The 17,546-nt window shown below is 28.0% G+C and overlaps 3 protein-coding genes across 5 annotated transcripts; 1 reads left to right on the forward strand and 2 right to left on the reverse strand.

The window, feature by feature from the left end:
• Positions 1-6,837: 6,837 nt before the first annotated feature.
• Positions 6,838-10,814, reverse strand: LOC107167138 (uncharacterized). 2 transcript variants are annotated; one of them, XM_015516057.2, is made up of 6 exons: positions 10,677-10,814; positions 10,465-10,588; positions 10,259-10,380; positions 9,406-9,527; positions 8,551-8,633; positions 6,838-8,028 (listed from the first exon to the last, which is right to left on the reverse strand). In XM_015516057.2, exons 2-6 carry the CDS (start codon positions 10,577-10,579, stop codon positions 7,889-7,891), a joined length of 582 nt encoding a protein of 193 aa, XP_015371543.2. In that variant the 5' UTR covers positions 10,580-10,588; positions 10,677-10,814; the 3' UTR covers positions 6,838-7,888. The 2 variants fall into 2 exon arrangements, with proteins under 2 accessions (XP_015371543.2, XP_015371538.2); XM_015516052.2 differs by having other exon boundaries at positions 10,465-10,701.
• Positions 10,815-11,279: 465 nt separating this feature from the next.
• mRpL33 (mitochondrial ribosomal protein L33) lies at positions 11,280-11,602 on the forward strand. The gene has a single exon (XM_015516075.2). The coding sequence runs from the start codon at positions 11,280-11,282 to the stop codon at positions 11,499-11,501; it is 222 nt and encodes a 73-aa protein (XP_015371561.1). The 3' UTR covers positions 11,502-11,602.
• A 1,284-nt stretch (positions 11,603-12,886) lies between these two features.
• On the reverse strand, positions 12,887-15,686 carry LOC107167133 (glucose-induced degradation protein 4 homolog). 2 transcript variants are annotated; one of them, XM_015516044.2, is made up of 5 exons: positions 15,488-15,686; positions 14,871-15,035; positions 14,519-14,686; positions 14,215-14,447; positions 12,887-14,152 (listed from the first exon to the last, which is right to left on the reverse strand). In XM_015516044.2, the coding sequence occupies exons 2-5, from the start codon at positions 15,015-15,017 to the stop codon at positions 14,089-14,091; spliced, it is 612 nt and encodes a 203-aa protein (XP_015371530.1). In that variant the 5' UTR covers positions 15,018-15,035; positions 15,488-15,686; the 3' UTR covers positions 12,887-14,088. The 2 variants fall into 2 exon arrangements, with proteins under 2 accessions (XP_015371530.1, XP_089075724.1); XM_089219598.1 differs by lacking the exon at positions 15,488-15,686 and having other exon boundaries at positions 14,871-15,307.
• Between the last annotated feature and the right edge of the window lie 1,860 nt (positions 15,687-17,546).

Raw genomic sequence — 17,546 nt, forward strand, 5'->3', positions numbered from 1 at the left:
TTTTACTGTGGATTAAATTCAACCTGCGGAAATCAAATACTTTGACAAATAAAACTATAAAACAATAAAATTGCAAAGTATACGTGTTTTAGCCAAATGATATGGTGTAAAATAATCCTATATAATCAGTGATGTATTCGTAATTTTTTTCTAGGGTATACGCTCAGCACATAGACGTATATTGAGGGGAGAGGGGTGGGAAGCTTAATCCTCTCCCTCTCTCAAATAAAAAATTTCTCACCAAACCTAAAATTAACTTATGGTGGGTCGTGAGGTATACCACCGCTTCTTTATATTTAAATTAATTGATCTACCCCCCTTCCCCCAAAAAAGGTTATTAGACATATTTACGCCATGCAATAGGATAAGATGGAGTTAGAACTTACTTTTTATCACATAATTTCTTTTTGTTTGCCATGTATGCGGAAAAAAAATTGATCTTAGACATTTTTTCTAACGATTATAAGTATAAGAACAATTGGTAATTCAATTAAAAAAGGTATACGTGGGTATATGCGCGTATACCTGCGTATCTCTAGTAATTTTACAGGGTAATACGCTAAATCAGTAAACTGGTGGTAGAGTATACACCGTATACCTTCCAATAGATCAGTGTATGTAATAATATCGTATTAAGTACTGTATAAAAATCGGTTCAGTTGACCTATAAGTATAAAAAAAAAGTTTAAAAGTATCTGTATCTTTATTTGAATAATTTTAAAAAGTATCTTTTACAAGACTGCCTGGTATATTACCAATAGATTATAATATAATTTAAGGTGCTACAGAGCTACAGTATATATAACTACCTACTATGGGATTTGTTAATATACTACAATTTAATTTAGAATCCAAAGCATTATTAAGACAACTATTATCGTGTACACAGTCAAAAAAAAATATATATATTTATATAAAAACACACATCATTGTAAAATCAATACATTCATCGCTTTACTAAGAATCTAAAATTAAATACCTACCTACTATTAAAACTTTCTTAAAAGTCTAATTCTTATTAAGTATCTATAAAAAAAACTTAGAACGAAACACACATAGACTGTCTATGACAGACATAATATTTCCATAATAGGTATAATGAAACCATAAAATGAATTGTGTATATAATTATTAATGTATCAGATATCTACGCGAATAAGACTGAGAAAAAAACTAGTGATTATTTGACCTCTTAATATTTTAAATTGAAATAACTATAGTTTACTGATAACTAATATAGTGCGATAACAAACTTAAGTTAATAAACTATATAGTTAACGCTCTGATTAATTTTGGTAGAATACATTATTCTATTGCCATACAGATTTTTATAACACTATAAAAGTTAGGTATATATGTATCTTATGGCTAATATTAAAACTTTTCTAAGTAAATTGAAGAGGCGAAAACTATTTATGGTAATCACCTTGGCTCTCTCTCTCTCTCTCTCTCTTAAATCTTAATCCAAAACTTACCAACGATTGACATTCCTTGTAATCTCTCCAAAATACTTGAGTGAAACACAAATGGGTAGACTCACTGAACTAATTAGTAAACTATTAAATAAAATAATAAAACGATTAGAAGTGTCATTTATAATATAGGTAGTTATATGCATATAATATAAATGACTTCATTTTTCAAGTAGCTTATGTGTCTACAATTTTCCTCGGCTCTTAACCTTCAAATATTATAAGTTATTCTAAAAACAGCTAAACCGATTGAAGTTAAAGTAATTACAAACTACAAATGATTTTTAGTGACAAAGTTGAAGTACAAACGTTTAAAGAAATATAATAACCAAGTAGTTTCCGCCGCCCCCCCCCCCCCCCAACCGGGCATGGCAGAAACCTACGGGTGCCCATTCAAAATTCTGCCAAAATACCCACGTGTTTAAAACCTACAGTACCTTCCCCTACAGTTCCCCCAGGTTAATGACCTCAGTTGTAGAAGCCTTAACCCTAAAAAACAAAAAAATAAAAATAACCAAGTAATAAAATAAAATTAATAAAGGGAAAAGCAGGAAACCAGTTCTCTAATGTAAATGTGCTAACTGTCGAGATTACCTCATTGGCTTATTATTAAGTCACTGCGGTAATATTGTATACTACGTTCAATTTACATTCAATGATAATATCAATCATTGCATACGAAAAACGCTTCTGAACGAAGACGGTCTATCAGATTAGGCGTGTCACTAAGTATAATATTTTATGATAGATTTATATTTCTATTAAAGTAGTTTATTTCACTATTATATTATAGACTATAGTAGTGATGGGCAACGATATAATTTTGTACATCGATATAAAACATTCGTCACAATATCGATATCTTATCTAATCTTATCAATATTTTAGCACATCATAATTTATATGTTTTAAATTATAACTGTTGACAAACATAATAAATTATTACTAATTTACATTTCCCCGGAACATGCACACTAAACGTGTTATCTGACGATTATTATTTATTACACAGTACAATACAATTTATCAAACCTATAAACAGTAAGGACCTATAAATTAAATATTAATTTCGATGTAAAACAATATTGATGTAGATATCGTATTAAACTATCGATATTGTCGATGATAGGATGTAGTGCGGTGTATCCGAATTGGTTCCCAAACGTCCGAATTGGTTCCCGGGTTGTTACGAAGGGTATATCCGAATTGGTTCCCGGGTTGTTCCGAATTGGTTCCCGGGAAAAAGCATTTTCAATTTTCCTTCCCATTTTATACAGACTTAGGACTGTCAACATATTATGCAGATATGGTTAAAAATTTGTCACGAATGTCATTAAAAAAAAAATAAAAATAATATAGTTTTTCAATTCGTCAATTTTTTTTTTTTATAAGTATAATGGTTAGGTATGTATTAATAAAAAATTAATAAGATAAAAATTTGCAACAAACACTTTTTATAAATTCTAATTTAGTTATTTCATTACTTTTGTATTTGTCCATTTCTATTTTTATAGAAATTATTAATATAATTATAGTTTCTTGTCTACCTATTATTTATTCATTAGAATATCGGGAACCAATTCAGATGTGTTCCGTTTACCTAGAATATCGGGAACCAATTCGGATGTGTGTCTCGTGGAATGTCGGGAACCAATTCGGATGTCAATTTTCAGGTATGGGAACCAATTCGGATGCAGCCGATGTAGTGATGGGTGCATCACTATTAGTAGGTGATAGGCAGAAGCGTAGGACCTGGTGACAGGTGTAGATCAGGGGTCACCAATTAATATTTTCCGCAGGCCACATTAAGAATTCGGAAAATTCTCGCGGGCCATAAAAATTCAAAGTGCATAATATTTATTTTAATAATATTGGCCAAAAATATTTTATTTCTAAATAAAAAAATATACACTTATTAATTATTTAACTAAAACTAATGAAAATATAATTAAATTATTGGCTTTTTCTCTCAGTCTGAAGGCTAGTTAAAATGCATTCGCGGGCTGCTATTTCGTGATCCCGGGTGTAGATTATTTATGGGGAGAGGTTAGACATTCAATGGAACTTTATTTATAGCCTTATAAACTGACATAAAAAAATTGGATATTTTTTTACTTTAAAAGTTGCAATAAGGATTGGATTAGGAGTTGAAAATAAATATTTACTAAATGCGGCGCAGCACATACAAATTAATTATTTGATAAATACTTAATATAATAATTAAATACACGAGATTATTATTATTATTTTTTTTTTTTAATTGTACAAGTACATTTAATAATAGTCTACGTTGAGCTAGTTTATTGACTGCAATTTGTATAGAATCAACATTGATGTTCCTATGAATATTTTAAAGGGCTAACCATGTCAGACACCCTAGGCCCATATTGTTCCCTATAAGTATGTCTTGAGACGTTTCAACGTTGAGAAGTATCGTTCTGCACTTGCAGTGGATACAGGAAACGTAGACAACATTTTTACGAGATTAAAAATAAGAGGGAAAAATTGTTGTTCGCATTCTTCTAATGTTTCAACTTTCAAATACAGTTAAATCATCACTACTTTCTTTCCACTTCATAATATAATAATATATTAATATTATTTACCAATCACTGAATTTGCTTATTATTTTTTTTTAATTTTATTTATCTAAACACTGCGTTGAATACAAAAAATCCCTATTATTAGTATTACTGATAAGCAGGGCTCGGGACTTATAGCACTTGAAACCATTAAAATAAGTGCTTAAAAAAGCTCTCAAAAATATCATTATATTTACATTATATTACATTTACAAACTTAAATTTTTGCAAAAATATCTATCAAAAAACAAAAAAATTTTAACTATAAAATCAAACAAAATAAAAATAAATCTTTATCTTTATATTATACAGTAAAACCTGTGTAATATGGAAACCGTCGGGATCGGATATTTTTTCCATTTTAGACAGGTTTCCCATTTAATACAGGTTGTAAAAAAAATTTTTCCCGATACATCTTTATCAAATGTAATTTATTATTTATTATTTATTCATTTATTTCATATATTTTACATATTATTTATTATTGGATTTTACTCCAAAATTCATCCAATGTTTTTTGTTTTGTTATTTGACTTGCCATTTTCTTTTCTACTAAATTTTTCAAGTTGAGAATTGATTCAAGTTAATTTTCATTATTTTCATCCAATGCGAACATTTCTAATCGTTTTATTAGCGTTGGATTTTGGTGTTCTTTTCATTCGTCCATTTCCTAAAATTAAAAAATATACGTACATGTATAGAATTTTGAATTTTACATTTTTATAGTTAAGCTTATTGCATACCATTCATCCAATGTTCTTTTATTTCATTTTTTTGCTTTAATATATTATACACTTGACTTTTTCCACATTTGAAAAGTTCACAAATTTGTTTTACTGTTAATTTATCTTTTTCACTTGACTCAATTAGTTTAATTTTTTCATTTAGTGTTTAACATTTATTTTTGGACGTCATATTGAATATACCTACGTCTATACGCAGTCTACGTCAGAACACTACTACGACACTTATCGATAAAAAAAATGTATTGCAACGAAATAATCTATATAATTAATATAGATTATATTCATTGACTGATAATTTTAAAATAGTACATGTACATATTTCCATGATATACAGGTTTTCATGACAAAATATTGTTTCCATTTCCACGTTAAACAGGTTCCATCTTATTCAGGGAACGATGTATTTAAAACTACATTAGGTTTGCCGGCACCGTAACATTTTTCCATAAAAGTCAGGTTTCCACGTAATTCAGGTTCCATATTACACAGGTTTTACTGTAAAATAAATTTAACTTCACTTTCGATACTTTAAGGATTTTATAGATTTTCTGAAAAATAAAATGTAAACGATATTTATAATAGTTGAAAACACTATAAAAACATACAAATACTAGTCAAATAAGCAAAAATAAGAAATAAGAATTGTTTTGAAAAATCACTGAAACAAGCGAAAAAAGCACTTTCAAACTTCATAATTAAACGTATTATAACATGACATACACTTCCATAGCACTATGCTACATTTTAAGTCAATCTATAAAAATAAGCAAATGCTTTAAGTCTCGAGTCCTGCTTTAAAGTTATACAATTAATAACAACCAAAAAGCAAAGTCGGGACCGCCAAAATCTTAAATACGGTCCTAGTGCAAATACAATGTTTTTTGCAAAAATTAATTCAAATTTCAAACTAACTAATAATATTATTATTAAAAGCAATATTAATAACATAATAGGTTCAGTGTCGGCCTGGGATCTAAAGGGCCCATGATGCCTCTCAAAAATACCCCTTTAACTTTTTTGTTAACAGCTTTCACTGTAGTAAAAAATATTCAAAATGTTAACAATAATTCTATATTTATACAATATGTAACCACAAAATGTGATATGCATAAAAATTAATTAAATAACTTAACAGAATTACATTGTTGTATTGTTCAATTTATATTAGTAGTAATTTTAATAAATTTGATGAGTTAGTCACATTGTCAATCAATTTTTCTCGATCGATTTCTATATCTTTTTCTACAGCCATCATTAACGGACCTAGACTTTCTTGTTTTATAGTTGATCGTAATTTTGTTTTTATAATATTTAGTTTTGAAAAAATACAGGTCGGGGCCTCGGAGGCGATCGCTTCCTAGCCGCCTGAATAGGCCTAGCTGGGCTAGGCCAGGCCGACACTGAATAGATTGTCACAATATGATTTGTTCTTCGTAATTTGTATACAATGATATATAATTATCACTGAATTCAAATTTAACACGTCAAGCGCGGACGCAGGATAAAATCCTGACATCAAATCAAACATGATTCCTCATTGAATCTTCTGTTACTGACTAACGAAAAAGTCTATTGCCGTTATTTAATTTCTCTATTTATTACTTATTCAACTGTCAAAAATGTATTGCTGGTGTGGTGTTATGTTTAATGTATTACTTTTTTTATAGATAATTAGTTCAAAATAAGCAATTTTACTAAATATAATAATTATAACGTATAAGGTATACATTTTTTTTAATAATTAAGTAGTATTATATTGTTCAATACTATAAAGAATTTTAAAACGTCATGTATATATTAATAATATTTTAATATAAATGTATTGAATGTTGGTATCTCATAATTTACTTAACATTTAAATATTACATGCAAAATTAAATTTTCGTTTTTTGTCCATTAATTCAAAATTTTTAAATTTTTACTAAAAATATTTAAATAATTAAACTCAAATTATTAAAAGATTGGGAAAGTGGGTTTACCACTCTATTGTACAAATAGATATGTTTAGACTCCAGAAACACCAAGTAAACAAATTAATTACCTTGAAAAAAATATTCATTTATTTTTAAACTTAAATAATTTTATTGCTTTTTTTTCGTGATATCGAGGATGCTGCCGGAACTGCTAGCGCATTATGTTGACAAAATAATTTTATTACTGTAAATACTAAATAGTAAAAACAAACAAACTAATAACTTATGTTAGGTAAAGAGAACACTATTGTATGTATAAATTTAATATATACCTATATACCTTTTTAAATAATTTTACAAATAGAGTCTACTAACAGCTACCGTGTACACAAAATATAATTAGAAGTAAAAGGTACTGGTGTACAATCAATAACCAGTTATCAGCATAAATATAAATATATTATTTTCAAAACAAATAGGTTATACTAGTTTATTGACTTTTTTTTTTTTTTTTTTTTTTTTTTTCGTTAGTATCGAGAACCGGAGGAGGAACCATGGTGCCAATACTTCTCCTCCGGCCCCCATCGTTTATAACTAGTTTATTGACTGTAATTATTATTTATCCAAATAATATTTATTAGCATCACACAGTTTACCTATTATGTACAGACCACAATTAAAATAATTAAAATTACCAAATCAATACATTCTAAAAGTTAGAATATCAAATTGATAATACATATTAATAAAAGACATGACTACAAAATAATACTACTTTAAACATTCTTCATCTTAATATACTTAAGTAAAGAATAATTACAAATCAACAAAGTATAAGATAGTTAGATATGTAATATTATTAAACATTAACATATTTAAAAAATACCATTTTCAAATTCTGCTTATTGATTCTTCAATTAGAAATGTTCATTTTTTATACAACAAAAATTATATAAAGACTATTAAGTAATGTGTGATTTGTATGAATAAAAATAATTTTTATTTAACAAAAAGGATAGTAACTAGAATAAAATGTCATCTATTTATATTTAAAAATATCAACTTATAGGCCAAATGGCAGTTCACAATTGTTCAAGATAAAAATCAAATTCCTACTTACAATTATTTTAAAAAAAATAATACATATTAACCTTCATTACAGATAAACAAAATTACTATAATGTTAACATTTCCCAATTTTTATCTGAAACTAACTTTATTTTATTCCATAAGCATTCTGCAATTTCACTGTCAGTTTTTTCATCTGTATTAAACTCAAAATAAGCTAATTTTTTCGCAATTGTATTAAACGTATCTGTTGACATAAGTAAAAAATACTTGCATTATTAATTATATTCATTATTAAAGTAGATACTGTATTCAACATAATAAAAATCATAATAATCTAAAAAATATATATAAATTTATTCAAGCATAACTTTTAGACTAAAAAAGGAACATGACGTAGGAGTCATCGCCAAGATATAAAATTAAATCTGGTTTTTAATTTTAGAAACATTATGTTTGAGTTTGACATACATTTGTATAGGGCCCTTGAAATAATAAAGCAATTCTTATCACTTTTTTTCTCATATTTGTCAGAATTCCCAACATTGATTTTCACAATAAAGATAAAAAAGAACATAATATGACTTTATTTTGAAAATATTTAAAATAAAATAAGTGTCAATTTATTCAAAATTGTATGAAACATACTCAACTTTTTGATATTCAAATTACATGGAAATATTTATTTCAATAAATATCTATTCCCTAATTGTCTGTTACTAGTTTATACATTATAATTTATATGAATATACAATTTAAGTATACTTACATCCTTTTTGTGTAGTTGCATTTGCACCATTGGAATAATCAAAATATATCTTCAACATATTTTTATAAGTAATGAATGTTTTTCTAAAACAAAATTAAATCAATAAAAGTTCACTAAGTTTTATATAATAATATAAATTATCTTTACAAAAATATTGTATGCTCATTAATCACAAGAAAAATCAATTTTATAATTTAATCCAGATTTAAGTTTTTACATATCGTTGAAATTGAGTTCATGCAGTCTAACGAGAGTAAAAAATGTGGACAATTAATTCAATTTCAATACAGAGATCAAAGTAAAATTTTTTTTTTGCATATTATAGAATATTTAGCATATTTTGGAAATAATAAAAAAAAAAAAATACAAGTTTATTTTATTTTTTAAATTATTGATATCAATTTTAATATTATGGTACCTATAAAATATTTTACCAACCACGTTTAATTGTTTTAATATAATTTTAATGAAAAAAAAAACAGTGATAGTACTATTATATTGTTGTGCCGTTTTGTACTGGTTTACCTAACCTACCTGATAACAACAATGTATTTGGTAATCAGAAGTCAAAATATGCAATTGTGTATTTTTAAGTTTTTAAAATAAGGAAAATAAGAAAATTCATTATTATTAAACACATTTTCAAATAATTGAATATGGATGTTCTAACCGTACTGGTCCAAGACAGAAGACAATATTTTAGCTGTTACTATAATTACAATATTTTAACTGTATTATTAATAAATTATTAGTTGGACATTTTTGTGGAAATTATAAATCATATCACTATAAAATGTATAAGAAATTAATTCTATATCACATAATTGTTTAATTTTAACACAATAATAAACTTACTTGGTATTGGACAACATTTCTAGATCAGCAGTACTTAACTTCATTTTGTTATATTTTTTTAAGTCAAACTCTGTTGATTGTAGTATATTCTTCAGACCATCTACTTTATTCTTTAAGTCATGCTTTAACAAAATATTAATCATTTTAATGTGATTTTATATATTTATTTTCAAAGAAACAATATAAAAATATATATATATATAAGTGAAAATATTTTTGTATAATTAAATCATTCAATTAAAAACTTGAATAAAAAAATAACCAGGTATGAAAATTTTTTATGTATTCATATTGTACTATTAAATATATAAACAAAATGTGTCCATGATGTGTAACACCTTATAATATTCAGAAACCTTGTGAAATCACAATTTAATAAACAAAAATACTACTTCAAAATATAGATATTTAGGGTACACTGATTAATAACATACTGAAAATTCACTTCATTCAAATTTTATATGGGTATTGTTATCTTATAAACAAATAACATAAAATAATTCCAAGCTGCATTACAAGTACAATCTAATTTCCCAGCCATAATCAAAAATTCCTTATCAATTAATGACATTTGCTTAACATGCAATATGTAATTTAAATTTAAAATAAGAACATCACTTAATATATATGAAAATCTACTTCTGAGCATCCTCATAGACATTCCTATGACTTAAATATCTATCATAGTATTTACTTTGGCTGATCTTACAACATTTCTAAAGTAGTTTGTTGAAAATTTAAAAAAATTATATGTCCACTGATACTTTTAAATTTCACAATGTTTCAAAGCATAAAACATAAGCAAAAAAAGCAAGTTATAAAGTTAATAAAATCATGTTGTGTCTTTTTTTACTTTCATCTGCATTTGAAGAGCCAACTCCGACATAAGTTTGACACGTTCTCTTTCAATAATGTTCAACTGTTCATCGTAGTGATTTATTTCTTTGTTGGTCTCTTCCAGCCTAGTCTTTGAATCTGAACAAGGAACATGTATAATATACTCAACACATATAATTAAAATTATTGAAGGTCTACAAAACTCATATCAATTTTGTTTACCTTCATATTCTAAATGCGATTGCTCAGATAGTTTTAAAAGTTCAGCGAATTCGTCTGACACTTCCGTCGATGACTCGACATCCAAGTTCACATTACGTATGATTTGCGAAAACATATTAAATAACTTCAAATAAATAATAAAATATAATATAAACCTGGTCCGAAACCCAGTTCAAGTATTTTTTTATTATTAATCGTAATCGTATTCTTACTTAATTCTTATCCGTACTCCGTAGTCCAGAGTCCTACACTATTTAGTATTTTGTAAAAACTAAAAATCGGTTAACTTTAAAAAACCAAGGAAATCACCAATGTTGCCAACATTGCAAAACACAGTTTTTATTTTTCCGTGATGGTGGCCACGATTTAAGATAATATCGCAGACAATCAATGCTGTGATCTTTCATTATCTATGGCTGTAATCTTAAATCTTGATTGTGGTTTATCGCAATTATTTTGTAGATACTATTATCTATATCTGTTATTATATTTTTGATTTATCCTTAGAGCGAGTTTAGATGATAATAGTTTTGGTTTTTGATAATTCTCAAAAGAAATGTTCAGCAAATGTTTTTTTTATTTGGTAAAAACTAAAATGGTTTTCTGGAATCAGTAAAAACTACTAGATAGTAAGTGCAAACCTCAATTTTCAGCTACAGAGTAAGTCGCAGACGTTGCAGTATAGGCTGCAAGTTGCTTACAAGTTATTTATGCTATTAAACAGTTAAACAGGCTTAAATTCTAACATTAATTGTGATTTGTAAATTTATTTCTAGAAGTTTCATATATAGCTAGAACGGCATTAATAAATTATAATGTTTTTGACAAATGTGTTACTGAAAAAAGTAAAATCCAAGCACACTATGGTGCTAATGGAAAGCATGGTAAGCGGTCACAAGTACAACGTATTCAGGGAACGTTTAGCAGACAAACTAGAACTTGTACATTTCGACCCTTGGATTGGCCAAATGTCCGTCTACAAGGAAAGGAAAAAAATAAGAAGTGCAAATGTTAAGAGATTCACAGAGCCTACATAACAGTCAAGCAATTATTTGTATAAATTATTCATAGAATGTAGAATATTTTTAAGCATTTATATTATCAAATTCTAGAATATATAACCTTAATTTTACTAAAAGCCTTTTGATTTGAATTCCATGGATAAAAAAGCCTTCATGTTGGGATCCTGTATTTTGTCTAACACCATTTTTGAAACTTGCTTATTATCGCTGTTTGCTAGTATACTTCTGACTTTATCCGCGTACTCAATCCAGACGCAATTAGCACACCCAGACATACAACACGTCGTTGGTTCTTCAGGTAACTCTGGTGGTTGTTGTGAGCAGAATCTTCTAAGATATATTACACAGCTGCTTTTCACTGACCTCCATTGAGATATAAGGAACATCTTTTAATTCTGAAAGCATAAAACATATTTATATAGTTAAATATATCCCTATATAAGGTACTATAACACAGTTATGGGTCACATACAATTATTGTTTAAGGGCTTGTTTATATTACGTGAATGATATTGATATATCTATTATAAGCTTTTGAAAAAATATATTCATTAACCTCGTGACATCTTATCAAATGTTGGCCTCAACCACCAAAAAGAATGCGTTACACAGCAAGTTTATTATATACAGGGTGATTCACTCATAGATTTAATAAATATATGTATTATAAATTTGAGTTTTTAACAATTATGCTCACACAGTCACCTTCCCATCCTATTAATATCCTTCAATAATACAGTTGTATACATTTTGACTTTTTAGTACCTACTTATACTTTAAAACCATATTTTCAGATACTTGATTTTTTATACTCCACGTGTGTTGATACAAACTTTTTTTTAAAGGTGGTTCATCTTTTTTACTGAAATAGTTAAACAGATGCACATAAATCAAAGTTCAAACAACCGGCTTCTGAATTATTTATCTTTTGTACTGTGATCCAGGTTTTAGGATAATATTCCTTAATGATAGTTTTAAATAATTCATGAAGTATATTATAATAATAATTACCTTCACATTTAAATAATCATAACTTATGGCCCTCTAAACCATAAAACACATTTTAACCTTTTTTTAATAATCTACAAACTTAATTTAAATACAAAAACTGTTTTATTGTTTATAATTGAATTGTATTATAAATTTCAATATAATATGTTATAAATATTATGTTTTAAAAATTATCTTCATTGTAAATATTTTTTATTTAAATTGATAATACTGAGCATGTATGTTTGATAAATAATAGTAAACATGTTGTTACATAGACACAATATAATATATCAGCAAAACACCTTTTTATTATAATATAATCAAAACTAATAAATAATAACTATGAAAAAAAACAAATGCCAAACTTTTTAAAGTACCTACAGAAATATTAAAAATAAAACAATGAATCTGATATCAGGATAACATTTTTTATTAAAAAATACAACCTTATAATATGATTTATAAAGACTCATTTATGAAGTAACCTTGGCCATGGTAACAATCAGTCAATATTCTAAGTTCATGCCATACTTCTCAATTGTTATTTATGTTATATACATCATTACAATTTAAGATATACTATAATTAATCTCATATTTTCACGTTATAATATTTTCTACAATCAGACTAGTGATTTTCTATAAAATTTTGATTTGTTCAAATGCCAAACAAATAAAAATTATTTTCATGAGAAAATTGGAGCCCAAAAAATAGATTTCAAATAATACAAGTTTTAACATTGATAACAATTTAAATAATAATATTATCACATAACAAATCCATATAACATAATACGTGTAATATAATTATATTTATTAGTTGACAAAACAACAAAAAAGTAACAAAATATTTCTTATTAATTATTATAGTATGGTTAATCTGATTTATTATATTTTTGTATTCTAGTATAATCATCAAAATCGATATTTGGATACAAGAAAAAAGATAAGGTATATCATATTTGGTAAACAATTTTTAATATATTCTACAAAATAATAATTGCTATTTACATTTACATAATAACAGGATATATTAAATATTTTAAAGGCAAGTCTATTAAAAGTTCTATTAAAAGTAAATTGATGTATTATTTTGTTTACAAACAATTAATTATATCAGTGTACAAAAAATATAGTATAATATGAATATATATAATATGTAACAATAAATACTGTTTTATCATGGATTAAATTACAAATGTCAATACAGACACATTTATCATTATTATAATACATCTATCTGTTTTGACATGGTGTAGTGTGTTCACTTCAAAAACAGTTACAATTTATTATATGCTTTGTTTTATTTAAATAAGGTTAAAGATATACAGATAGATGTCAAGACTAAATTACTTGACTAGATGTCAAGAATAAAATTCTAGCAATGTTTATAATAAAAAATGTTATTTACAAAGACAACACAATTTAGTAGGTCATATTCATTCATTAAAATAAAATACATAGGTAGAAAATAAATCAGTTACCTAATAAAAAGGAAAAATGCTTAAAAAAAATCACAGTAAGCTTTAGACAACGCTGAAAGCTTTGAGGTAATTTCATGTACTATTGTACTATTTTCATTGTAATATTGTATGTTGGTATTCTTCAAATCACCTGAATTCATAGATCTGAGTACTGTGTTCTGGGACATGGGTCAAGCATAATGTTTGATACCTAATAATTTAAACATTTATTTATATAAGAAAAATAAAATAAAAAGCAAATCAATGTCTCACCATTCAGAACTTCGATGATAATAATACCCTTCAATGGAGGAAGTTGATTTCTGAAAACATATGTAATAGAAACCAGCAAATGACGCACCACTAATATCACGTATTGTGTGATCGGGTACTAGGAAATGTTCCTTCCATCGCATAAAAACATGATCAGCATTTTTTAGTTTTTCATAATCAAATGCATCCGAATTGAACGTCTTGGCATACTGACAAAATGCAGCAAATTTGTTCTGTGAAATGAAAGAATTATGTTAATATGATAATATAGTATGCGGCAATGACAGGTACAAACGCTACAAACCCAATGTTTCTTATCAACTTCTTCGTCAGCATCCCACTTTCTCGTCAAAAAAGGACATTTTTTGTTAATGATTTCTCCATCAAAATAGGTGGTCAAATTGGGAAACTCTTCAGTGAGACCTTTAATTTTTAGATAACCGCACAGATAACCGTTTTGCTCGTCGACATACTAGAAAATGCAATGTTATGCGTATTGCGTTAACATTGATGACATTTGCACAAAACGGATAAGTGCTATTTTGTGTAGTATAATAATAATAATAATAATAATAATAATAACAACAACAACAACAATTATAGGAAGGTACATCAAGTGTCTGAGACGAAGATTATGAACATAATGGCCTACATACCTGCAGTACGACTTCCACCTCGTAGCTGTTGCCTTTGGACCTCTGGAAACCTTGAAATTTCGATCCGCTATACAGTATAGACCCGGTGACCCCTAGTTGCTTCGAGTTTGCCGGAGGTCTGGGCGTTATGTCCACTTTGACGGGCATACCTAGCGCCGAGGGATCCTGCACACACGAGTCGGACAATATTATTTATTTGCCTGTTGATATCCGGTCTCGGGGACACTCGCTGTTTGTTTTAAATTGCGATCGTTGTTATTATTGTTTTACGCGCGTCATTGTGTGAGAAAAATATTCGAAAATCCGTGAGCCGCGGCGTCAGCGGCGATGATCTGGGGGCGAGCGCGCGCGCGCGCGTCAAGACGGGCGCACCGAGGTGGGGCCCGGTGGCGGGAGAGCGCGGAAATCATAAGTCGTGTGGGAAAACGACAAGGACGTCTGGCCCGATAACAGAAGCATCGTAATCGCGAAACGGTAGCGACTGGCGATCGTTCGGGCTAATGTAATATTGAATGTTATGACAATAATAATAACGAATAATAAGGTCATTCGGATTGTCCGAATGACGACGGCGATAATAACAACAATATTATTAGATATTAATGTGTTGCACGTACCTGATGTCGAGTGTTTGTTACGGACGATCACGACGCCACGGGTACGAAAGTACGAGACGATGGATAACTCATAAAATATGACATAAGTATTAAAATATATTATATTATTATGTTGTGTAATAATAATATTAAACACAGCGTCGCCGCAGTCAGCGGACCGCGCCGTGCTGGCGGGGTACAAAGCACACACCCGCGATAACAAAAGTACAAACTTTGTGGATTGTTTTTATTTTCCTCTAGCGTAAACACCGGCCAGTTAACGATCCACTATTTCCAAACGTCATTACGCCGTCGCCGGTGCACTCGCGTCATATTATTACTTTACACCCGTCACGATTATATTATTTTGCGGGAATCATATCTATAGTGTTCACGATTGTATAGACCTAGAATGCCTTATTGAAATAACATCAAGGCTCTCTAATTATAACTCTCATTAGACCATCCTTGATTGGCTGCCTACATTACTATAATATTATTATGCGTCCGAATTTAATTCACAGTTCGTTCTGTGTGTATATGTAAGCATAAGCGTATGGCCAGACATTTAAATAGCACGGGGTGCAAGCTTTAGCTTTTTATGCAGCCACCGTACGGAGGCGGATTGGGGACTTTGCCTGTATACAAAAGTATACCGACCCACTTACTAATTTATAGGTACCAAATATTGAATTTTAGCCAACATAATATTATGCATTATTATTTTAACGTAATTACAATTTTTTTTCACATTTAGCGAGATATGCACTTTGTAGTTTGTAAAACTTTATTAGTATTCATCACGAATCATAGGCGTGCGGACAGGGGCAGCAAGGTGTGCTCTTGCTGCCCCTGGACGGTTTGAATATATTTGTCTGGGCCGAACTATATAATAATAATATAACCGTATTATAATAATAAAGAATAATGTGTTATTGATATTTGATGTATTTTTAATTTTGATATGGTATCCGGTGTTGAGCAAAAACAATCTATGATTAACCAATGATAATATCGTTTAAAATATTTTTATTTAAAGGTCAAAGGTTAAATTTTGATTTTGAGCTTAAAAATGTTAACTTAATACCCATCATGTATGGGCCGGTAAAAATATTCGCTGCCCCCGACTTGAAACTTTGCGCACGCCTATGTCACGAATTCACTAACTATACATCGATGTATTTATTTTTATTTTTGAACACCTTTTGTTAACACATTTACTATTATCAACCGCAATAAAAATGAATATTTAAAATTATTAATGTTGCGATTTTTGTATTTAATAAGAAAGCTTATTCAATAATAATGCGCTCTCAAACTTGAGTACCTACCTATTTTAATAGTTTCATCATTATTGACTCATGAGTATAAAATCTTCTGCTGATAAATGAACAAATAGATTTGTAATCAGAAGAAAACCCAAAATCAAGATTGCGATAAATGGAATCTACAACCTATTACTTTACATAAAGGAAACATTACACAGGCAGCATATGAGTATTATATTGATTGCTCCTTCAAATCAGCTTCAAATAAATTTGGCATAAATATCAAAAACCTAATTCATTGAACTTTTAACAAATTGTTTAAACATATTTTTATAAGTGCCTACAGTTTTATTTCGAAGCAAAGCAATATTATATAAAAGCAGGTATTTAATACCTAATTATCGTGAACTGTATACAATGTGAATATTTGATAGAAAAAAGGTTTGATCAATGTGAAAACGTGCCATCCACTAAAATAATCGTTATTTCTCAAATATATTTTTATTTTTTGAAAATATTATAACAGGTACTAACTGAACCCATTTACTTATTCGTAGCCCGTTAACTCTACCTCTCTTATTTGTCTTAAACTGTGTGTTAAATTCATTAGGTACCTGTGAATATGCTAGCAGTATAATTTTATACAGAGATAATGGTTAAAATATATTAAGTATATTTAAGTAATAATCTTACAACGATACTCAATATTATTTAGTTTATCATTATATAAATTTATTTGTTTTATGAGAAAAGTCTGACAATTCAAGTGGTATTCAATTGAATGGTATTTGGATGGCCTATCACTTTATAAC

The sequence above is a fragment of the Diuraphis noxia genome, unplaced genomic scaffold (genome assembly GCF_037042655.1).
Source record: "Diuraphis noxia isolate RWA-SAM2 unplaced genomic scaffold, SU_Dnox_SAM2 contig0002, whole genome shotgun sequence".
NCBI lineage: Eukaryota > Metazoa > Arthropoda > Insecta > Hemiptera > Aphididae > Diuraphis > Diuraphis noxia.

Coding starts and splice junctions, on each gene's coding strand:
- LOC107167138 (XM_015516057.2), bottom strand. CDS start 10,579: ATGTTTTCGCAAATCATACGTAATGTGAACTTGGATGTCGAGTCATCG. Junction 10,381..10,464: donor ATCGCATTTAGAATATGAAG/GTAAACAAAATT, acceptor TTCCTTGTTCAG/ATTCAAAGACTAGGCTGGAA. Junction 9,528..10,258: donor CTCTTCAAATGCAGATGAAA/GTAAAAAAAGAC, acceptor ATTTTGTTAAAG/CATGACTTAAAGAATAAAGT.
- mRpL33 (XM_015516075.2), top strand. CDS start 11,280: ATGTTTTTGACAAATGTGTTACTGAAAAAAGTAAAATCCAAGCACACT.
- LOC107167133 (XM_015516044.2), bottom strand. CDS start 15,017: ATGCCCGTCAAAGTGGACATAACGCCCAGACCTCCGGCAAACTCGAAG. Junction 14,687..14,870: donor AGGTGGAAGTCGTACTGCAG/GTATGTAGGCCA, acceptor TGCATTTTCTAG/TATGTCGACGAGCAAAACGG. Junction 14,153..14,214: donor TATCATCGAAGTTCTGAATG/GTGAGACATTGA, acceptor TTAAATTATTAG/GTATCAAACATTATGCTTGA.